The 25680-nt window shown below is 31.6% G+C and overlaps 1 protein-coding gene across 1 annotated transcript; it reads right to left on the bottom strand.

Annotated features, from left to right (window-relative positions):
- Positions 1-16599: 16599 nt before the first annotated feature.
- LOC139887943 (putative F-box protein At1g67623) lies at positions 16600-17684 on the bottom strand. Its single transcript, XM_071870990.1, has 2 exons — positions 17008-17684; positions 16600-16732 (listed from the first exon to the last, which is right to left on the bottom strand). Exons 1-2 carry the CDS (start codon positions 17682-17684, stop codon positions 16600-16602), a joined length of 810 nt encoding a protein of 269 aa, XP_071727091.1.
- Positions 17685-25680: the final 7996 nt, after the last annotated feature.

The raw sequence follows: 25680 nt of genomic DNA, 5'->3' as shown, positions 1-25680 counted from the left end.
AAGGACTTCGGGGGTTGACGATACATATAAAGTTCATCGGGGTTGGAATTAGATTTTTCTATTTTTATGCCCTTTCCCTTATTATTTTCTTTTGCCTTTTTAAATTCAGTAGGGGTAATTTCTATAACATCATCGGAATTCTCGTCTGAATCCGATTCATCGGAGAATTGGTAATCCTCCCAATATTTTGCTTCCTTGGCGGAAACACCATTGACCATAATTAACCTTGGCCGGTTGGTTGAGGTTTTTCTTTTACTTAATCGTTTTATTATTTCCCCCACCGGTTCTATTTCTTCATCCGGTTCCGATTCTTCTTCCGGTTCCGATTCTTCTTCCGGTTCCGACTCTTCTTCCGGTTCCTCTTCGGGAACTTGTGAATCAGTCCACGAATCATTCCAATTTACATTTGAATCTTCATTATTATTGGGTGAGTCAATGGGACTTGTTCTAGAGGTAGACATCTATCACATAATATCAAACGCGTTAAGAGATTAATATATCACATAATATTCACATGTTAAAAATATATAGTTTCTAACAAAATTTGTTAAGCAATCATTTTTCAAGTAAACACGGTCGAAGTCCAGACTCACTAATGCATCCTAACAAACTCGATAAGATACACTAATGCAAAATTCTGGTTCTCTAAGACCAACGCTCGGATACCAACTGAAATGTCCCGTTCTTATTGATTAAAAACGTTCCATATTAATTGATTTCGTTGCGAGGTTTTGACCTCTATATGAGACGTATTTCAAAGACTGCATTTATTTTTAAAACAAACCATAACCTTTATTTCATAGATAAAGGTTTTAAAAAGCTTTACGTAGATTATCAAATAATGATAATCTAAAATATCCTGTTTACACACGACCATTACATAATGGTTTACAATACAAATATGTTACAACAAAATAAGTTTCTTGAATGCAGTTTTTACACAATATCATACAAGCATGGACTCCAAATCTCGTCCTTATTTAAGTAAGCGATAGTGGAAGCTCTTAATAATCACCTGAGAATAAACATGCTTAAAACGTCAACAAAAATGTTGGTGAGTTATAGGTTTAACCTATATATATCAAATCATAATAATAGACCACAAGATTTCATATTTCAATACACATCCCATACATAGAGATAAAAATCATTCATATGGTGAACACCTGGTAACCGACATTAACAAGATGCATATATAAGAATATCCCCATCATTCCGGGACACCCTTCGGATATGATATAAATTTCGAAGTACTAAAGCATCCGGTACTTTGGATGGGGTTTGTTAGGCCCAATAGATCTATCTTTAGGATTCGCGTCAATTAGGGTGTCTGTTCCCTAATTCTTAGATTACCAGACTTAATAAAAAGGGGCATATTCGATTTCGATAATTCAACCATAGAATGTAGTTTCACGTACTTGTGTCTATTTTGTAAATCATTTATAAAACCTGCATGTATTCTCATCCCAAAAATATTAGATTTTAAAAGTGGGACTATAACTCACTTTCACAGATTTTTACTTCGTCGGGAAGTAAGACTTGGCCACTGGTTGATTCACGAACCTATAACAATATATACATATATATCAAAGTATGTTCAAAATATATTTACAACACTTTTAATATATTTTGATGTTTTAAGTTTATTAAGTCAGCTGTCCTCGTTAGTAACCTACAACTAGTTGTCCACAGTTAGATGTACAGAAATAAATCGATAAATATTATCTTGAATCAATCCATGACCCAGTGTATACGTATCTCAGTATTGATTACAACTCAAACTATATATATTTTGGAATCAACCTCAACCCTGTATAGCTAACTCCAACATTCACATATAGAGTGTCTATGGTTGTTCCGAAATATATATAGATGTGTCGACATGATAGGTCGAAACATTGTATACGTGTCTATGGTATCTCAAGATTATATAATATACAATACAAGTTGATTAAGTTATGGTTGGAATAGATTTGTTACCAATTTTCACGTAGCTAAAATGAGAAAAATTATCCAATCTTGTTTTACCCATAACTTCTTCATTTTAAATCCGTTTTGAGTGAATCAAATTGCTATGGTTTCATATTGAACTTTATTTTATGAATCTAAACAGAAAAAGTATAGGTTTATAGTCGGAAAAATAAGTTACAAGTCGTTTTTGTAAAGGTAGTCATTTCAGTCGAAAGAACGACGTCTAGATGACCATTTTAGAAAACATACTTCCACTTTGAGTTTAACCATAATTTTTGGATATAGTTTCATGTTCATAATAAAAATCATTTTCTCAGAATAACAACTTTTAAATCAAAGTTTATCATAGTTTTTAATTAACTAACCCAAAACAGCCCGCGGTGTTACTACGACGGCGTAAATCCGGTTTTACGGTTTTTTTCGTGTTTCCGGGTTTTAAATCATTAAGTTAGCATATCATATAGATATAGAACATGTGTTTAGTTGATTTTAAAAGTCAAGTTAGAAGGATTAACTTTTGTTTGCGAACAAGTTTAGAATTAACTAAATTATGTTCTAGTGATTACAAGTTTAAACCTTCGAATAAGATAGCTTTATATGTATGAATCGAATGATGTTATGAACATCATTAGTACCTTAAGTTCCTTGGATAAACCTACTGGAAAAGAGAAAAATGGATCTAGCTTCAACGGATCCTTGGATGGCTCGAAGTTCTTGAAGCAGAATCATGACACGAAAACAAGTTCAAGTAAGATCATCACTTGAAATAAGATTGTTATAGTTATAGAAATTGAACCAAAGTTTGAATATGATTATTACCTTGTATTAGAATGATAACCTACTGTAAGAAACAAAGATTTCTTGAGGTTGGATGATCACCTTACAAGATTGGAAGTGAGCTAGCAAAGTTGAAAGTATTCTTGATTTTATGTAACTAGAACTTGTAGAATATATGAAGAACACTTAGAACTTGAAGATAGAACTTGAGAGAGATCAATTAGATGAAGAAAATTGAAGAATGAAAGTGTTTGTAGGTGTTTTTGGTCGTTGGTGTATGGATTAGATATAAAGGATATGTAATTTTGTTTTGATGTAAATAAGTCATGAATGATTACTCATATTTTTGTAATTTTATGAGATATTTCATGCTAGTTGCTAAATGATGGTTCCCACATGTGTTAGGTGACTCACATGGGCTGCTAAGAGCTGATCATTGGAGTGTATATACCAATAGTACATACATCTAAAAGCTGTGTATTGTACGAGTACGAATACGGGTGCATACGAGTAGAATTGTTGATGAAACTGAACGAGGATGTAATTGTAAGCATTTTTGTTAAGTAGAAGTATTTTGATAAGTGTATTGAAGTCTTTCAAAAGTGTATAAATACATATTAAAACACTACATGTATATACATTTTAACTGAGTCTTTAAGTCATCGTTAGTTGTTACATGTAAGTGTTGTTTTGAAACCTTTAGGTTAACGATCTTGTTAAATATTGTTAACCCAATGTTTATAATATCAAATGAGATTTTAAATTATTATATTATCATGTATGAATATCTCTTAATATGATATATATACATTAAATGTCTTTACAACGATAATCGTTACATATATGTCTCGTTTAAAAATCATTAAGTTAGTAGTCTTGTTTTTACATATGTAGTTCATTGTTAATATACTTAATGATATGTTTACTTATCATAGTATCATGTTAACTATATATATATCCATATATATGTCATCATATAGTTTTTACAAGTTTTAACGCTCGTGAATCACCGGTCAACTTGGGTGGTCAATTGTCTATATGAAACATATTTCAATTAATCAAGTCTTAACAAGTTTGATTGCTTAACATGTTGGAAACATTTAATCATGTAAATATCAATCTCAATTAATATATATAAACATGGAAAAGTTTGGGTCATTACAAACCATACAGTCGTCTACCATCATTATGTCTACGCAATTTGCCTACAATATTGAGTCTCAATATTGAATCGTGAGTTATAGTCTCCCTTTTTAAATACTTTAAATATTTTTGGGCTGAGAATACATGCAAATTATTTTAAACGCAATAAGACACAAGTACATACTAAATTCTACACTGAGTTAAACCGAAAATCCCTTAGCTTTGGTAACTAGTAGCTGCCAGTACATAGGATATGAACTGGTGGGCGCGAATAATTGTATATGGATCCATAGGGCTTGACATCCCCGTCCGAGCTAGAGCACTAGCCTTTTAACGGACGTATGTTATTTGAGTTTAAGACATGTTGGTTTGCGTGTATTAAAACGAATGGGGTAATTATCACTATAGCGTTAAGTTTAGTTACCAGGGTGCTCTGTTACGTAGAATCTATTGATAAACTTTTGATGAAATCTTGTGGTCTATCTTTATATATGTTTATGACTCGAGCAATTAAACCTATAACTCACCAACATTCGTGTTGACTTTTTAGCATGTTTTATTCTCAGGTCCTTAGAATGCTTCCGCTGTGATGTGCTTGTTGCCTGCATGGAGTCTCTCATGCTTTGTACAAAGTTTATTGCATTCAAAATAAAACTGCATTGTGTAATAAATAATTGGACTGTGATGTCAACCTGTAAATTAAAGACTTATGTATTTCGGGGTTTTGCTTATACCTAAGCACTCGCCCACATGTTTATAACTTTCTATGTTTAGAAAGTCACTTATTTTAATGAATGCAATATTTTATCAAAACGTATCATAAAGAGGTCAAAACCTCACTATGGAATCAATGATTAACGTGCCGAGTCAATAGCGATTTTGACGGGTCGTTACAGCTTATCAACCTAAGTCAATGGTTACTAAGTCAGTATATTGTCCCCAAAAGTTTAAAAGTAAATAAGTTAAGTCTTAAGTATCATCATCATCAATATTATTAAAAGATAAAGTAAGTTTTCAACAAGAATAGAGATCGAAATAAAGGGCTGACTTCGGACAGCTGCTACGACCTCTATACAAACTGAAATGACGCGTGGCCAGTGGCCAAGGCTCCGTTTGTGAGTCCTATTACCGCTGTCCAATTTTTAGATCCTAACTCGATGTTGTTTGACTGTGGCGATGGTTCAAGCGCGGGTAGGTCAGAAATTTCAGCACGTCGTTACGAAGGCGTAGTGATTTTCGGCTATAAATCCTAAATGGTATATCGGATTTAGGTGAGTCTTGAACGAAAAGTCATCTACTCAAACCGAACTATCTGAAAATCAACTTTCTAGAAGTCTCAGGAGTCTGATCAGACCCCGAAAAAATAGAAACAAGTGCTCCGGTGGGTTTCTTGGTGCTTGATGCTTATCACGGTTCTCATCCTTAATGCGTATAAGCCTCAAGTGTACAACTCTTTGATGTTTTAGCATCATTATGACCAAGTTTTAACCATTAACACATAACTAAAAGTAAAAGATAACTTTTTACAAGTTTTGAACATCAAGGTTGTCTCTTTATTGTATAATCACAATAAAGCTTTTTTGATACAAGTTTATGCATCTTCATCATATGAGATGATGAAGACTTGATTTTTATTACCATAAAAATCATAAAAAGGTTCCAAGTAAGTGAGATCTACAATAATAACTTAGATCTCAAGTGTTAAGAAACCCTAAGCTAGAAAGCTTGGATCTTTACAAGATTAATGAGACCATAAGCTAGAAAGCTAAGATCTAGTAAAAGTAATGAGATTATAAACTTAAAAAGCTTAGATCTAAACAAAATAATGAAACCGTAAGCTAAAAAGCTTGAATCTTTCATGTTCTTGAAGATTTCAAATCAAAGTTTGAATCTACAAGATGTAACAAGATCAAAAAGCTAAAAAGCTTGCTCCTTTGATGATGATGATGATGATGATGTCGCGGTTAAGAAGAAAAAGAGAAGAAGAAGAAAATTCAAGAACTTACAATTTTAGTGTGAGAAAGACTAGAGAGAAAATTAGAGAGCAAGTGTGTGTAAAATGAGAATGAAATGAAGTGTGAAATGAAAGAACAAGGCTTGTATTTATAGTGGTGGAGGTGGTGCTTTGTGTCTCCAAAACCGTAGGCCAAGGGGGGACAAGGGGGACAACTTTTTACTTTTTGCATGGTAGTGGTCTAAAGGTGGTGCTTGTTGTTGGGATCTCATGCAACATGTGTAGTAATGGTTAACAAAAATGCTAGTATGTTGGCTCATCTTAATGAGTTGATGTCCCACATCTTAATGGGTCATAAATCCATTTAAATTGGGCTAACTTAAGAGTCCAATAGCTAGAGTAGGGTGGGCTTAAGTCCATTAAGGTAGAAAATCCATTAAGACTAACTTGTGTGCATTAGTAAAATACTAAGCGTAATTAAGAAACCATCAAGCCAAGTAATTGTTATTAATAAATAACAATTAGTATTACGTAGTCATAATATTCCAATTATGACAAAAGTTTAACGTGTACAAAGTACATAGCTCGTTCCAAACGACAAGTGACACTAACGGTCGTAAAAGCATTCGAGGATCAAGTTAAGTGATTACGCACTTAACAACACGTTGTAAGATACTAACGAAAGTAATTAATCATGAATAAAGATCCCAGAGCATAAACTAGCTCAGTACGCACATATACGCAGATTCGTGAAAGTATAGAGCACAAAAAAATAAGTCGAAAAAGTCGGGTCGTTACAACGTCTCACCTCCCCCATACCCCACACATGAGGGATTGGACTCTGTTGTTGTTGTTGTTGTTGTTGTTGTTGTAATTAATTGTTGAAAAATGATCAAAATGTGCCCCTATATTTTAATTGCTAACACCCTCACATTCACGCACAATATCACATTCGATAGTCACAAGTCCCATTACAAAGTTCGATCAACAGAATATGACTGAATTACAAAGCAAAGTAATTTTTAAACTACGAATTACAAATTTGCACTAACGTAAACAAATCGGATAACCATAACAAAAAATTGAAAGAAAAGAATTTGTAGTTTCGGGCTACCAATATTTATGTTTTATTCTTAAATTTTTAGAATACCCGTTTATCCATTAATTGAATTTGTAAAAGGCAAAAAAGCTGTGTGTACGGCTTAGAATGTAGAGAGAGTTTTTGATTTGAGAGATTTAAATGGCGTAAATCATATTAAATGTAAGAAATGGTATAAGACTAAGGATAATGATGACGCTGATATGGAGTGAATGAAAGAATTTTTTTTTTTGAGATAACCTTTGACGTGTTAAGTAAGTGGGTTGTAATGGAAAATGTTGTTGAGAGCGTTTGTGGGTGATGTATCAAAATATAATCAAAAATTAGGTTAAAAATGATAAAAAAAAATATAGGAAAAGAATTCAATAATGGGAGAATATTGTATGTATCCCTATTAACCTGTAAAATAACATATATACTAAGCTAACATCATATATACCACTATTAACTTTTTAAAGAAACATATATATCAAACTAAGTAAGACAATAACAAATATATCAAATATAAGTATTAAAAGTAGCATATTTACCAGTTTCATTAAAAGATATTTAATGTCTAAGGTTTAGATTTAACTTTAGGGTTAAGAGCTTAGGTTTATGGTTTGGAGTTGAGGTTTAGTTTTCGAGTTTAGGGTTTAGGTTTAGTTTTAATTTTTGGAGTTAGCGTGTAGGTTTATTTTAAAGGTTTAGGGTTTAAGTTTAGCTTTAGGGTTAAATTTAGGGTTTAAGTTTAACTTTAGAATTTAGGGTTTAGATTTAGTTTCAAGGTTTATGGCTTAAGCTTAACTTTAAGATTTAGGGTTTAGAGTTTAGGAGTTGGAGTTTCGAATTTAGGTTTAGGTTTAGCTTTAAGGAGTGTGAAATGAATAAATATGAGAGTTATATTAATTATATCGAATATATTTGATATTGTGTAATTTAGTTAGGTACTCGTGAAATGACCCGTAGAATCACGGGTTTGTTTAAACAAAATAATTTAATGACATGTTTTAGGTATTAAGGGAATGTAAATGTTAAAATCATTTATTTTAATGACTCATTTGACTAAGAAACTTGTCGCTATTTTTATAAATATATAGAAACATTATTTTCGCATACATATGTAACGTAATTAATCTCGTAAACAGAATTTATATTTAAATATTAATAATATAATTACTATAATTATAATTATTATAATAAAAATAGATAATGATAATAATAAAATTTGCTCAAATTTGAGTATTTATTTTTTTAATAATAATTATTATTAGTAATAATAAATGCCTTTTGAAATTTTTTTAGAAAATTAAAATTAAATTATATACAGAACCTGTAGAAGATTATACAATTTAAGAGAGATTAATATTTTCTTTTTTAAAATATTTTGCATTATTATCTTAATTAAATTAATATAAAATAATGACATCATCAAAGATGTTTTAAATTTTTTTTCTTTATTATTTTGAGTTATTTTTATACTAAAGAAATAACTATTTATTACATCATTATTTTAGAACTTTAATAGAAATTATAGAAGATTATAGATTATAGATATATGTAATCTTATATATTAAAAGAGGTATTATATGATAATGTCCTTGACATACGCGTGGGTGAGGCCAAACGACGGGTTATCTATGGTTAAATGGTTCAAAATTAAAATAAATTTTGGTGTTATATGATCAAATGTAAAGGAGTAAGTCATATACGGATCAGCCCTTAATATATACAGTAAACAATTATTCCATGTCTGAATTCTATAAAGATGTCCTTATTTACTTTGTTTTTCCGTTTTTTATGGATTATGGAGTAAATAATAAAAATAGGTAGCCGCAATCACCGGTGTGGTGTTTTCATTAGGGGCTCATAGTTCAAGAAAGTTTAAAAGGTCAACGTGTGCACATACTCAACTGACCAAGTCCAACCTTCATCCTAATTATTCCCACTTATTTTTAGTTTAAAAAGTACTCCGTATTAATTTATTAACTTATACTAGTAATTTATTTATATTCATGCCATCAATCTAATAGCGTAATAGTAGTTTTAACCTAATGAAATGATCCGTAGAATCAAGAATTTATTTAAGTGAAACAGTTTAATGATATGTTTTATGTATTAAGTGAATGTAAATGTTAAAGTCATTTAATTTAATGACTCGTAGAATCACGGATTCTGACTAAGAAACTTGTCGTTCTTTTTACAAAATATTGATGTACTTAACTTGATCATAATAAATGAATTAATAAAGTTTGTTTAAAATTGAATATTTATATTTTTAATAATAATTATTAGTAATAGCAAATATCTTTTAAAAAAATTTTAAAACGTAAAATACATTTATTATATGAATGTTTTACAATATGCTTTAAATTTTTTGTACATGTGTTCATTGATTGTTTGGTAAAAGATTGTACAATTTGTTAAAAAGTTTGTACATATGGTCATGGGGTATTTATATATTTTAGGTATTTATTTGTTTTGATTTTATATCTTTTTAATTAGAAATAATTTTATAATGTAAATCAGTAAAATGGTATTATCGGTTTGTAATTGTTTTTATTTTGTATATATAATTTAAAATCATAAAATCTTATTGCCTTCAAAATCGGCTGCATATATCATCGGTATTATTATTTATTTTTATATTGTGTTTTTTTTATTTTTAATTAAGTAGAATTAATCTATAGAATAATAATGACTTAATTATTATGAAAATTAAAAGATAATTAGTGAAATGATGACATCATCATTTTAGAGGTTTATATGAATATATAGATAGATTCTAGAAACGCCTTCATTTTTATATACATACTAGTGGTAAGGCCGTGCGTTGCACGGATTTCGGTACGATTCAACATTTAAGAATATTGTCGTTAGTCATATTTTGAGGTTTAACTCGTGAAACGACATTCCGTGATACTTAAGGTATTTAAGAATTCAATAATATAGTTATTTTTACAATGAATTGTTAACCCCTACATATCTTGTCCGAGATTTTTACATATCATTCCTAGTTCATGTGTCATGATATTAAATAATGATGATTAACATGAACAACAAAAATGATCCAATGATTGTTAACAACATACATGAAGTTCAAAGAAGTTGGTAAATCGACTTTATAAAACAACAAGATTTTGTCTTCCCTCACTCTTCCGACACCATTTATTAATCTCTCATAGACATGTTTAATATCATCAGCATCGAGTAAATAACGAATTAAAAATACATAAATGTGTAATTTCTTTCAATTAGCACATTAGCATTTGTAGGTTTTGGAGTGATTTATTCTTCAATTTGCGACATGAATGTATTTGTTATATTTGACATCTGATGCTTTAATTTATATCAATCACTACCTAAACGCTTACTTAGGCCTACACCCTTTATATAAATTTTGTATATATAAATTTCTTGAATGTAATACTTAGACAAATATAAAAGATTACAATAATTATTTAACTTTATATGTTTTATCACACATAACACAAAAAATTTATGAAACCACCAAGTTTACTGTATACATGCAAACATATTTTATAAGCACTTTAATAGAACTTATGTTTATTGTAGCAATATGTGAATATCTTCAAATAGGCAACATTATATATAATATTGATGACATACAAATAATTTTACAATCTAAAAATGTAATTATTACAAACATGTAAATGAAATATTCAAACTCAAAGTGATAAAAAAAATAAAGAAAAATTATGAACTAAAATGAATATGAATAAAATAAAATTACATATAAAGTCTATATGTACATAAATAATATCTTAAAGAAGGGCTAATGTAATATATTTTCTTCAACCTTCATGTGATCGATGAAATTTGACATTGAAAGATCAAACATATTTAAAATGATGATGAAAAATAGTATTTATATAACTCTATGAGTTATTTCATTTGCAAAGTGTAGGTGATGTGAAAACGCAAAAGTAGTATTTATAGGTAACAATATCTATCAATTTAATTAAGTATTTAATATAAAGAAAGTAAAAAAGACTAAAACTCTTGTTATTACTTATGATATTACATAAATTTATTATGAATATTTAGAAAAAATCAAAAGATTAAAACTATTATTATGTATGAAAAAGATTTATTTTAGTTATTAAATATATTTGCGATCAAATTTATGATAACACTTAGTATTTTAATAATAACACAATTTTAATATTTTAAAATCATTACTTTAAAACTGATTATCTAATTATATAGATATAAAGCTATAAATAAAAACAATATATTTATAAATGAAGTCATTATTTAGATGAAATTTAAATGTGCATACTTAATACACTTGTAGTCACTTTTTAGTTATATATAGATATAGATACATATACATTACATGTATATTATACTTCAATAGAAATAAATAAGTAATAATTATTATATAAATATGTGATAAATATGTAATGTGTACATAATTTACGCAGTCAAATGGAAATGAAGTCAAGTTATTATGGATTATAAGTTTTTTATTTTTGTAATAAAAAGTTAAAAATCCTCCTAGTATTGTTCATGAGACTTTGTGTTTTAGTAAAAGGATTAATAATTCTAGAAACGCCTTCATTTTTATATAGTGTACATAATCAAAGCTATTTCGAACCATATAAATTCAAGATAAACTCGAGTGCAAACAATTGAGATTGGGATTATTGTTATGTTTTGTAGAACCTATGTTCTTCATTTGAAGATTATCTTCAAATGAATAACTACCACGTTCCAAACAAGACGATCCATATGATCATTTATACTTCCTGAGAGCATAATTCGTAACTTCAATATTGTAATATTGCTTATCACTTATGACAACAGCTAACTCGTAAATTAGTACCATGCGGCCTTTACTCATGCGTTTATCCAGACCTTTGTATGCGCACCATTATTGCGCATGTTTGTCATGCGCATATCTATATGGGCAACCGCACATATAACCAAGTCCCCCTAATTTGATGTTAAAGCAATAATTTAACATGTCAAACTTAAAAAAGGAAATGACGTATTTTGCTTAAATACCCAAGCGTCCTATTGTTATGACCTTATATCTTGTTGGTCACTCATTATGAGACACCAACAAGATAATGTTCTAATAAGTCCATTTTTATGCAACCACAATTTAAGGGTCATATGATAATTAGGACCTTAAATACCCAAGCGTCATATTTTTATGACCTTATTATCTTGTTGGTCACTCATTATGAGACACCAACACGATAATTTCCTAATAAGTCTATTTTTTCGCAACCACAATTTAAGGGTCCTATGATAATTAGGACCTTAAATACCCAAACGTCCTATTTTTATGACCTAATTATCGTGTTGGCCACTCATTATGAGACACCCACAAGATAATGTCCTAATAAGTCCAGTTTTCGCAACCACAAATCAAGGGTCCTATGATAATTATGACCTTAGATAGCCAAGCGTCCTATTGTTATGACCTTATATCTTATTGGTCACTCATTATGTGACACCAACATGATAATGTCATAATAACTGTATTTTTATGCAACCACAATTTAAGGGTCCTATGATAATTAGGACCTTTAATACCCAAGCGTCATATTGTTATGACCTTATCATCTTGTTGGTCACTCATTATGCGACACCAACAAGATAATGTCCTAAAAAGTCCATTTTTATGCAACCACATTTTAAGGGTCTTATGATCATTAATACCTTAAATACCCAAGCGTCCTATTGTTATGACCTTGTTATCTTGTTGGTCACTAATAATGAGACGCCAACAAGATAATGTCCTAATAAATCCATTTTTATGCAACCATAATTTAAGGGTCCTATGATAATTAGGACCTTAAATACCCGAGCGTCCTATTGTTATGAACATGTGTATCAAATGAGTAACTCAAGCGTCCTATGATAATATGATCAAAAAATTATGTGTCCTATTATATAGATTTTACTACACCAGTTTATACAATCATATCATAGTGTGACTCACCTTCTAAGTGTCCTATAAAAATATAGAATAATAGGACCCCAACAAATAATGTGTCATATTAAACAGCTTTTTAGGACCAAGATTATAGGCGTATCTAATAATATGACCCAAAAATCATCTGTCATATTCGATAACTTTTTAGGACCCTACTTTATAAGTGTAATGCATTTTTGAACACCACTACTTTAGCATGTATCTAATGTGACCCCCAGAATTGCCCCGTCCCAATTTGTGGTTGCTTAGGACGCTTTTTAAGGGGTCCCAGACGAGGGGTCCTAAGATAAGAGTTTTCTTGTAGTGCTAGGAGCAGTTGCCTTTCGCTTTGTGCACCTCTTTGGCTAGTCAAGCTCATCAGTAACAGACTGGAGACTTGATGCGCAAGCAGGTGATGGTTGAAATATCCTCAGCCATAGCAAAGTTTTTTCTAAAAGAACAGAGTATGTTGGTAAGAATAAAAAAATAATCGAACTGCGAAAGAAAGAATAGAAATATTATATCATTTCCATTCGCATCTTTGATATGGGGTACATTGTTGTTTCCATGGATAGAACGAAGAAATACCACCTAATTAAAGGGAAATATTGATAATGACGCAATGGAAGGTTGGCATTCTTGCAGAGAGTATGAAGGGTTTTTGATTTAGGATTTAGTTTGGTACAAGAATTAAAGTTAGCAGTGGATTTATCTTGCCAATTAGGCGTTTGTGGCATAGTTATACAGATATCTTGATCGACGAAGAAAAACGTCTCTCTCCTACCACCAATACCAGTCTTGAGCATACTAGTGAAATGTGCACACGATATAAAAGAAAATCAACTTTCATCAATAGTAGAAAGTTTAAAGATGTTATGTATAGTGGAGACCAGACGTAGAAGGTTATCGCTCCCTCCCAAATTGTTGCCCAAGTATCTCTGATAGAGGATTGCACTTCTCTCTTCATCAGAGAGTAGCGGTTGGGGCAATCGGGGGATCACGACGGGGACCGGGTCAGGTACCGGCGGCGTCTCCGGTTGAGGAAGAGGTAGGCGGCCTGCCTTATATGATAGTTGTGGCCATGGCCCGAAGGAGCCTTCGCAGGACATCAAAAGTGGGAAGTTTCTTGTTGGTTTTTCTTCCTCACTCTCGAATAGGTGAACTTGGTTCGTTCAATTCTTAGGGAGAAGAAGGATGGGAATGAATGGGAAGACTGGAGTAGTCTCTTCATTAGCCGGAAGGAATTAGTCTCCACTAGCCTCATTCGAAGAACGAACAAGAAAAGGCTTACTTTGCTTGCTGTAGCCCTATTTTTAGGCTTGGTAAGCGTAAGCTATTGTTGTAGGCTCGGAGGAACCTAATTACATTACAGGCTTTGGAAATTTTTTTAAATAAAATGATTTTGCCAATAGCGTAAGGGTGAAGTCGACCTATTCATACTTTGTAAAAAGCTTGAACACCATGGAAAAAATAGGAAGGGGGAACCCTAAAATAATCGTAATTATATGAACTTTCATAAATGGCTACTTTGCCCTTTCAGGGCGGCGTGCCCGATCATCATGTGAAGGAACGACATGTTTATAATCACGAAAAGGTGGATATAATGTCATTAATTAATTTAATTGCAATTCAGTAATTGACGACTTACTTTTTCGACTTTTGAATAATTTAAAAATTTCTTCGTTGACGGAAGCAACAGTTTGGGGATAATTACTTCGAAGAAGCCATTGAAGTGAAATTTATAAGAGATTGAAGAAAGTAAGAAGTAGTATAGAGATACGGACCTTGAAATTAATGAACTAAAAGGAAAAGTGACTCAGGACGATGAAGATACAATGAAAATGGCGGTAGCAACAGAGCATAATTAAGAAATAGGGTTTATGAAATTTAAAATTCCCTTTTTAAGGTTATTATAGTTGAATGAAAGAGTTAATCTAAGCCAAACACGTGGCGTCATCTAACGAAAGCCTTTGAAATAAAAATGAAAGGGAATTGATATTTACACCTTTAAGTTTACTTGTTCCACCTCAATTGACTGTAATACCCTTAATGAAAAGCTTACATAATCTTTTTAAAACATTTTATAATAATTTATTGAGAGTTATTTTGGGAAGAAAACATAACATTATGGTGGAAGAAGTAAAAAACATATTGGAAATATCATCTTCCAAAATGAAACGTCAGCGCATTTATCCCACTACAACCGCTTGATTGGACGTAAATAGTCAATCAGCACAAAAAATTGTACAGTTGTAGTTATATTAATCATTATAGTGCACGTCCGTCTTTAAGCGAATTCCAAAAGTTATTTATAGTCCTAATTATCATAGGACCCTTAAATTATGGTTGTGAAAAAAATGCAATTATGACATTTACTATTTAAGTCGAATTATTTCACTTTTGTTACAAAAATGATTCAAGTATTATATAATTGAACTTCCATTCAATATTCAAAAGCATTGATAGTATAGTGGTTTATGCGTGACCTTTTCAACTGATTTACCTGGTTCAAATCTCTCTTTTGTCATTTTTGTTTCAAAAATAAAAAATGTGTGTATAACAGATCAGACTTTCAGCTGGGAATCGTGGTTGGGCCATATTTAATGAATTTATTTTTTATTTGTTTGGCCCAAACAACATGGCCTAAAAAATATGGTCGTCGATCAATAGTTAAAGCATTGTTATCTTTTTTTATTTACTCCGTACTTTTCAAACCTAGCTAACTCAAGTCTGAAACCATGGCTGCTCATTCGTCGTACTCTTCAAACAACATGAATCCAATGCCAGGAAGAAAATATTGTGATTGTGGGTATCGAGTATATGATGGAATTGCATGGACTCTAGCAAACCTCGAAAGAAGATTCGTCGGGTATCCAATATTTGTAAGTGCTCAATTTGCCATAATTTAAGTTTTTAATTTTTCCCCAATTGATTGTTTCTTTTGCAGGATAAACAACGAAAGTGTAAATTTTTTATGTTTCTTGTTGATGAGCTTCCAAACCAACATTACAAAGATCTGCTATACAAAATGCATTTGAAAACTAAGAAATTGGACCCCTCGAATTCATGATGTTGAAGATTCAAAACTCACAGAAGACTTAGCTATTTTCAAGAAAAAGCTGAAAGTTTAAGATAAATTGTTTTTAACTATGATAGCAATTATGGTTGTCTGGTGTGTAGTAGTTGCTATTTTGATACTTAGATGAATGTATGTGACTATTCTTGTTCTTATGTCTTTTGGCTTCAAATTATGTGTTTCAATTTGACAATCAGTGCAGATATTGGATACAACAAGATGAACTAAGAAAGGTTTGTGATTCTTTCAATGCGTATTCATTGTACATTCAGTTTACATTGCAAAGTAACTCACCCAAACAATACAGAAAAGTAACTCACCCATATTTATTGATGTATTTAATGATGTTAGTTAATGATCTAATGCTGTGAATTGAATACTACCCCTTTTCCCATTTACTTTGAATAGAATTACCAGCACTTAATTGAATTCTGCATTTAAGAAAATAAAAGAATACTATATTACTGTAGTAGACAGAACATAAATAAACAAAACGAATGCAATCCTTCCTTTTAAGGTAGTTAAAGTTTGGATCAGAAGAAAGTGTTCTCCATCATATCCAAATATAGAAACAGACTAATGGTGAAAGTTTTAAGCAACAACAAGTCAACAGCAAAGTGCAGACTAGCATACAACGGCTAAAAGAGCAGCTAGTCAACAACAAAAGTTAACAAGGAATCACCTCTTTGTGCGTTCTCTTTTGTGTTATTAGTTTTATTAGAGGCTCTTTTCCTCTTATATGACTCTTGTAAGATTCGAAGGCACTTAATGAGTTTTGAATAACTGATAAAAAGCACTCAATAAACAAAAACAATTTAGCCTTTATTTTTCTTTTGTTAACATATACAATGGTCATGTTAGATATAGCAATATAAATAACATTACAATCCATATAATACGAAGGAAAAATGGAAGCAATCAACTGATCATATATATGATAATAGAAATTACTACTAATATTTACATTAACTGGGTAACATTTATATAAAATTTAAAAAATACTAACATAAATCTAGTTTTTTTTTTCTACTAATATTTACATTCACCGGGTAACATACCCAAATCGGTATGCAAAAACACCCAACTCATAGGCCCAAAAACACGACATGCATTCTGGTATCCTCATTTCAAACCCACTCCCTCGGATGTGTGGAAAATAATCCTTGTGGCCGGAGATAGGGAAACGCGTTGCTACGTCATCAAAAGGACGGCTGTTAAATAACCATAAGTCATGCAACAAATGAAAAACCTTGGTTCTCACCGCAACCACCAAGCCCGGCACTGGTGGGAATGTTTTATTCAAAACTTGTAACCCGACATGCTTTGCTTCTATTTGGTGAGAGGCAAACATGATCAAACCATAAACATAAACATAAACCGCCTCTATAATTTGGCTGTTCGCAGCTTCTTCTAAAAGACGAAGCCCTAACTCGGTGTAAGATTTATCAAAATAATTTATCAAACCCCTACGAAAAATCGCATTAGGGTTTCCAAAAAAATAACAACGTCGAATAATATGATCCATCTTAGGGTTTCTCCAAGGTACGAGATCCCACCTATCTAAGGACATCCTTTTACAAACCAAATGATCGACGAAAAGCTTCAAAAAGCTTTTGGAAATCAACTTGCGTATGAACAACTGCTCGGATGAATCCTGACCAACTCGAGAAAAAATTTCCACAAGCATATCTTGTGGAAGAGTTTCGAGTATGTTCACTTGAGTAACTTCTTCCATTTTTGTATATTTTAAAAAATAAAAAGGATTTTTTAATTTTTTGTGTTTGGTGTACTTGAGAGAGGTTTTTGTAGATGAAGATGATGGAAATATACAACAAAGATCGAGAAAACTGTATTTGAGAAAATATTCAACTTTTGTCTCCCATCTTAACCTTTAAAGGGGATTTTTGGTGATACTGAATCGACGTGCATTTAATGCGCTGATTTTATTTTATTTAAGTATAAAATATTTGTCAATATTAAGAGATAGGTTTTTTTTTTATCATATACTATCCTTATTATTAATTTTTGAAATCTCATATTTACCCACTTAAGGTGAATAATATCATATATGTCCATTTTTAATGTCTAAAAATAACATATTTAAGTGAGTAAATATGTAATTTTAAAGGTTAAGAGAGGTATATATGATAAAAAAAAACGCTATTAGATATACGTATATAGATTGAAATCTAATTTTTTGAATTTAAATTTCAAGATAATAATGAGAATGGTTATTTAGTGAAAAAATTCAACAAATAAAGAAATGTTTTGTATGTGTTGTAACTTGTAATTTACTTTATAGGTAACAGTAAGTTACATGCTTTATGGCCTATTATGCAGGTAATTCCTGGACTATTATGTAGGTAATAATCTAAAGTAATGATTATTTTACTTTCCACTCAATAATGTATATTACATTATTACTTAACATAGATTATAAAAATACAGTAACATCACAAACGTTCTGCAAAAATTAACATAGACATAGAAAAATATTGGTACTCCGTAATTAACATATAACATCTTAAATGGAAATAAACTAATATATGATAATAGATATAATTACTAATATTTACATTAACCGATGAATAAAATTTATACAAAATCTAAAATATAGAAAACATAAAATACTAACAAATCTAGTTAAACCCAAATCGTTCAGCAAAAACACGCAACTCATAGGACCAAAAACAAGACATGCATTCCGGTTGAGTCAATATAATTTCCCACCCAAGGTCAAGTGGAAAATAACCATTGTGGCCCTTGATAATGCAGCACGTTGCGACATCATCAAAATGATGAGGGTTAAATAATACCCATAAGCGTCGCAACAAATCAAAAACCTTGGTTCTCACCTCAACCACCAAATTCGGCACCGGTGGAAATGTTTGATTAAGAATTTGTAATTCGATGTCCTTTTTCTCTATTTGGTGAGAGACAAACATAACCAAACCATAAACATAACATGCCTCTTTAAGTTGCATATTCTAAGCTTTTTCTAATAAATGAAGCCCTATATCGGGGTATATAGAATCAAAATAAGCCCTTAAACTATAGCGAAAAATCGCATTAGGGTTTCCAAAATACATAGAAAAAAGAAAAATATGGGCCAACTAATGGTTTCTCCAAGGTGAGATACACCACCTATCAAAGAAAAGCCTTTTATAAACCAAAGCATGCTCAGAATGCTTTGCAAACCAACTTCACCATGACCAATTGAGCGGATGAATTCTGACCAACTCTAGACAAGATTTTGTAACGACCAAACCCGTTATCCAACCGAATATGCAACAAAATTTTTTTTATACAGAAGGGGTGCGCGGCGCGCAACCCCATATGTGCGCGGCGCGTACATAGCCTGGCAGCTTGTTGTCCAAAATTTCTATTTTTCGATTAATGATCTCTCTCTTCCCGACACTTTTAGACGAAACGGTTTTCACAACATTTAATATTAGTTAAAACTAACACGTTCCAATAATAAAATGAGTTTTACAAAACCGGGCCCACATCGGCCGTTTTACGACTTTCGTACAAAATACAAGTTTATGACCACATGATTTTTAACACAAAATAAAGACCGAGCATGGCGATTGGGGATATGCTACCCAATCCTAATCAATCTAAAAGCAAGATCTTCTAAAGCAACTACGCGAGTTCACTAGTTCTCACGCTTACCCGAGCCACCGCATCCATGCAAATCTATAAAAATGTAAACAACGAGAGGGTAAGCTAATGCTTAGTGAGTGAGAATATACTACATACATATATATGCATAAAATGAATACGCATCGCCAAAACACAAATAGTAAACACATACCGCAATCCGAGCATAACTAAGCAAAGTTATACCTAACGTACCACCAAGCCAAATCTGTAAGATTAGCTGCAACATACAATAAGTATATATACACATATACAAGATACATCCGAAAATACAACAAGGTTAACCCCTTAACCTTAAACCCATGAAGGTTGGCCGAATAACCCGAGCCTTAGTGAATTCGTACAACCCGAGATTTACTTCCTTCACCACTTCAACAACCGAGGACGGCCGTACTACTCGTGCCTTAGTGAATTTGTACAACCCGAGATTCACTACCTCATCAATAAGATTACCGAACAACCCGAGTCATCATGAATCCGCACAACCCGAGATTCGCTACCTCATCAAAACTCACATCATCGGGGTTACTCAACCGTAACTCAATACCAATCCCACTACATCGGGATTATATAACTCCATATCACAAGTCCATGTGATAACGTACATACGAAGTGTGCACCTCACCAAAGGTGGTTAACCCAAATGCACAACCGTGCCAATTGGACTTATTACACAAGCCCATCAAATCCACCTATATATGAAGTGAGTTCTATAACCGAGAACCACTTCACCCGACCCGCACCCATCCTACACATACATATGCACATAGGATATTAACACTCACCTTGTCGTCTTGATGAATGCTACCGAATAATCCGCAACTCACCGATGGAATGTACCTATTCCAATATCACAATACAAGTAACACACTTAGAGTGGATTTACAAACCAACTCAAAACGACACTTAGTGCAATTTTGACCAATTGCACTTCCAAGCACAAAATGCGCCCAAAGTAACCAAAACGTAGCTAGGAACGAGGTGAACAACTTTAACACTCGAGCTTTTGATCAATTCGAGCTTCTTCTTCTCCAAAACTCCAATTCTCTCTAGAACTCTCTCTCTTTCTAAGAATGGATGAGAGTGTTCAATGGATGTGAAAGTGATCCAAACTTGGATCCAAACCAGCTGATAAGCTCTCAGATCCGTCCTCAAGTGAAAAGACCAAAAAGCCCCTCATTAAACTCTAATTAAAAACAAAATAGGAAAACTGTCCCAGGTGGGGTGCGCGGCGCGCACCCTTGACCTTGCGCGGCGCGCACAGAGGTTAGAACAGCCTGCTAGTTTAATTATTCGTTCCACGCTTCACCGACTAAAGTACACCATAAATACTCTATGTACAATCAATATTAGGGTCTTACAGATTTCCACAAACATATCTTGTGGAAGATCTTCTAGAATATTCGGTTGTCTAACCCTAACATCCATTTTTTGTTGTTTTTTTTTTGCGAGATGCCTATCATCCATTTTTGTATTTTGTTTAAAAGATATTGTAAAAGAGATGAAAATTTTACTTAGGCTTGTAGAAGAAGATGATGGGAAATAACAAGACAGAAAAGGCAAAGAACAAAATTACTTATCGTAATAAAACTAGCAAAATTACTTACATATCATCACTGCATTATCGTAATAAAACTACATTATCGTAATAAAACTAGCAAAATTACTTAGATAATCAGACAGCCACTTCTCAAACTTTTGACTATGTAAACGTTCAATGTAGCGCTTACGTTTATTTAGATTTTCTTGATTTAGAATATTCAGATGCTCTCTGCAATCAAAGTAACAAAAAAAGAATAATATATGTACATTATCGTCAAAATTACACAATGTCATATAAAAAATTAATCTAATAACATAGTAAATTTAAATAACTTACATTCGTAAGAAATCTATTTAACTACAATTGAACAACACATATGAGTGTGCAATAGCCAAAGTGTCGTAGCCGAATTTTACTACGTTTGTTGCACCAATGGGTCAACCAGACATACAAAATATTGGTAAAACAGTCTCATCACCACCATCATCATGATTCCGACTAGTCTTATTATGTATAGTCTCGACATCACTGGCTAAATACAAAGAACAAAATGAAACACACTCTTCAGCTAGATATCCTTCGACAATTGAACCCTCGGGTTTACTCCTGTTTCGCACATAAGATTTTAATGCAGCTAAATACCTGATTAGTGGTCAAAATTTTTTATATCAGATTCAAAACAGTCATATATATTTAAACAAGTATAGTATAAATTACTATAGCATAAAAGGTCACCTCTCAATTGGATACATCTAACGGTAATGAACAGGTCCCGCTAATCTGGCATCTGAAGCTAGATGGACCGATAGATGAATCATGATATCAAAAAAAAACGGTGGAAAAATCTTTTCTAAATCACAAAGTATTTTTTCAATATCTTTTTCCATCCGAATTAAATCAGTAGTCATAAGAACTTTTGATCATAATTGTCTGTAGTACCGACATAACTTCATGATAACAGAACACACATCGCGAGGTAAAATATTTCGTATGGCCACGGGAAGAAACTGCTGCATCAAAATATAATTATCATGACTTTTTAGGCCTAAAATTTTTGGAGGTTTTACCTGAATGCACCTAGAAATATTAGCAGCATAACCATCTGGCACTTTTACCCCTTTTAGCAACTTACAAAATTTTTCTTTCTTCTTTTTATCCATTACGAAACATGTAGGAGGCAAATACACTTTGCCATTTGGTAAAGGTTCTAGATGAAGTTCAGGTCTAATACCCATTTCTTTCAAATCACGACGTGCTTTTAAATGATCCTTGGTCTTTCCATCTATATTCATTAATGTTCCAATGAAACTATCACATACATTCTTTTTGAAATGTCCCGTTCTTATTGATTAAAAACGTTCCATATTAATTGATTTCGTTGCGAGGTTTTGACCTCTATATGAGACGTTTTTCAAAGACTGCATTCATTTTAAAACAAACCATAACCTTTATTTCATCAATAAAGGTTTAAAAAACTTTACGTAGATTATCAAATAATGATAATCTAAAATATCATGTTTACACACGATCATTACATAATGGTTTACAATACAGATATGTTACAACAAAATAAGTTTCTTGAATGCAGTTTTTACACAATATCATACAAGCACGGACTCCAAATCTCGTCCTTATTTAAGTATGCGACAGCGGAAGCTCTTAATAATCACCTGAGAATAAACATGCTTAAAACGTCAACAAAATTGTTGGTGAGTTATAGGTTTAACCTATATATATCAAATCATAATAATAGACCAAAAGATTTCATATTTCAATACACATCCCATACATAGAGATAAAAATCATTCATATGGTGAACACCTGGTAACCGACATTAACAAGATGCATATATAAGAATATCCCCATCATTCTGGGATACCCTTCGGATATGATCTAAATTTCGAAGTACTAAAGCATCCGGTACTTTGGATGGGGTTTGTTAGGCCCAATAGATCTATCTTTAGGATTCGCGTCAATTAGGGTGTCTGTTCCCTAATTCTTAGATTACCAGACTTAATAAAAAGGGGCATATTCGATTTCGATAATTCAACCATAGAATGTAGTTTCACGTACTTGTGTCTATTTTGTAAATCATTTATAAAACCTGCATGTATTCTCATCCCAAATATTTATTAGATTTTAAAAGTGGGACTATAACTCACTTTCACAGATTTTTACTTCGTCGGGAAGTAAGACTTGGCCACTGGTTGATTCACGAACCTATAACAATATATACATATATATCAAATATGTTCAAAATATATTTACAACACTTTTAATATATTTTGATGTTTTAAGTTTATTAAGTCAGCTGTCCTCGTTAGTAACCTACAACTAGTTGTCCACAGTTAGATGTACAGAAATAAATCGATAAATATTATCTTGAATCAATCCACGACCCAGTGTATACGTATCTCAGTATTGATCACAACTCAAACTATATATATTTTGGAATCAACCTCAACCCTGTATAGCTAACTCTAACATTCACATATAGAGTGTCTATGGTTGTTCCGAAATATATATAGATGTGTCGACATAATAGGTCGAAACATTGTATACGTGTCTATGGTATCTCAAGATTACATAATATACAATACAAGTTGATTAAGTTATGGTTGGAATAGATTTGTTACCAATTTTCACGTAGCTAAAATGAGAAAAATTATCCAATCTTGTTTTACCCATAACTTCTTCATTTTAAATCCGTTTTGAGTGAATCAAATTGCTATGGTTTCATATTGAACTCTATTTTATGAATCTAAACAGAGAAAGTATAGGTTTATAGTCAGAAAAATAAGTTACAAGTCGTTTTTGTAAAGGTAGTCATTTCAGTCGAAAGAACGACGTCTAGATGACCATTTTAGAAAACATACTTCCACTTTGAGTTTAACAATAATTTTTGGATATAGTTTCATGTTCATAATAAAAATCATTTTCTCAGAATAACAACTTTTAAATCAAAGTTTATCATAGTTTTTAATTAACTAACCCAAAACAGCCCGCGGTGTTACTACGACGGCGTAAATCCGGTTTTACGGTATTTTTCGTGTTTCCAGGTTTTAAATCATTAAGTTAGCATATCATATAGATATAGAACATGTGTTTAGTTGATTTTAAAAGTCAAGTTAGAAGGATTAACTTTTGTTTGTGAACAAGTTTAGAATTAACTAAACTATGTTCTAGTGATTACAAGTTTAAACCTTCGAATAAGATAGCTTTATATGTATGAATCGAATGATGTTATGAACATCATTACTACCTTAAGTTCCTTGGATAAACCTACTGGAAAAGAGAAAAATAGATCTAGCTTCAACGGATCCTTGGATGGCTCGAAGTTCTTGAAGCAGAATCATGACACGAAAACAAGTTCAAGTAAGATCATCACTTGAAATAAGATTGTTATAGTTATAGAAATTGAACCAAAGTTTGAATATGATTATTACCTTGTATTAGAATGATAACCTACTGTAAGAAATAAAGATTTCTTGAGGTTGGATGATCACCTTACAAGATTGGAAGTGAGCTAGCAAACTTGAAAGTATTCTTGATTTTATGTAACTAGAACTTGTAGAATTTATGAAGAACACTTAGAACTTGAGAGAGATCAATTAGATGAAGAAAATTGAATAATGAAAGTGTTTGTAGGTATTTTTGGTCATTGGTGTATGGATTAGATATAAAGGATATGTAATTTTGTTTTCATGTAAATAAGTCATGAATGATTACTCATATTTTTGTAATTTTATGAGATATTTCATGCTAGTTGCCAAATGATGGTTCCCACATGTGTTAGGTGACTCACATGGGCTGCTAAGAGCTGATCATTGGAGTGTATATACCAATAGTACATACATCTAAAAGCTGTGTATTGTACGAGTACGAATACGGGTGCATACGAGTAGAATTGTTGATGAAACTGAACGAGGATGTAATTGTAAGCATTTTTGTTAAGTAGAAATATTTTGATAAGTGTCTTGAAGTCTTTCAAAAGTGTATGAATACATATTAAAACACTACATGTATATGCATTTTAACTGAGTCGTTAAGTCATCGTTAGTCATTACATGTAAATGTTGTTTTGAAACCTTTAGGTTAACGATCTTGTTGAATGTTGTTAACCCATTATTTATTATAACAAATGAGATGTTAAATTGTTATATTATCATGATATTATGATATATAATATATCTTAGTATGATATATATACAGTTAAATGTCGTTACAACGATAATCTATACATATATGTCTCGTTTCGAAATCATTAAGTTAGTAGTCTTATTTTTACATATGTCTTTCATTGTTAATACACTTAATAATATATTTACTTATCATTTAACATAATTAACCAAGTGTATCAATATCTTAATATGATTCGTATGTACCTAGTAAGACGTTGTTATAACGATAATCGTTATATATATCGTTTTCGAGTTTCTTAAATTAATAGTCTCATTTTTATGTATATAACTCATTGTTAAAATACCTAATGAGATACATACTTATAATAAAATTATGTTAACTA

The sequence above is a fragment of the Rutidosis leptorrhynchoides genome, chromosome 1 (assembly GCF_046630445.1).
Source record: "Rutidosis leptorrhynchoides isolate AG116_Rl617_1_P2 chromosome 1, CSIRO_AGI_Rlap_v1, whole genome shotgun sequence".
In the NCBI taxonomy this organism is placed as follows: Eukaryota; Viridiplantae; Streptophyta; class Magnoliopsida; order Asterales; family Asteraceae; genus Rutidosis; species Rutidosis leptorrhynchoides.
Note: the sequence above shows the minus strand (reverse complement) of the source record. Positions and strands in the feature narration are given on the sequence as shown.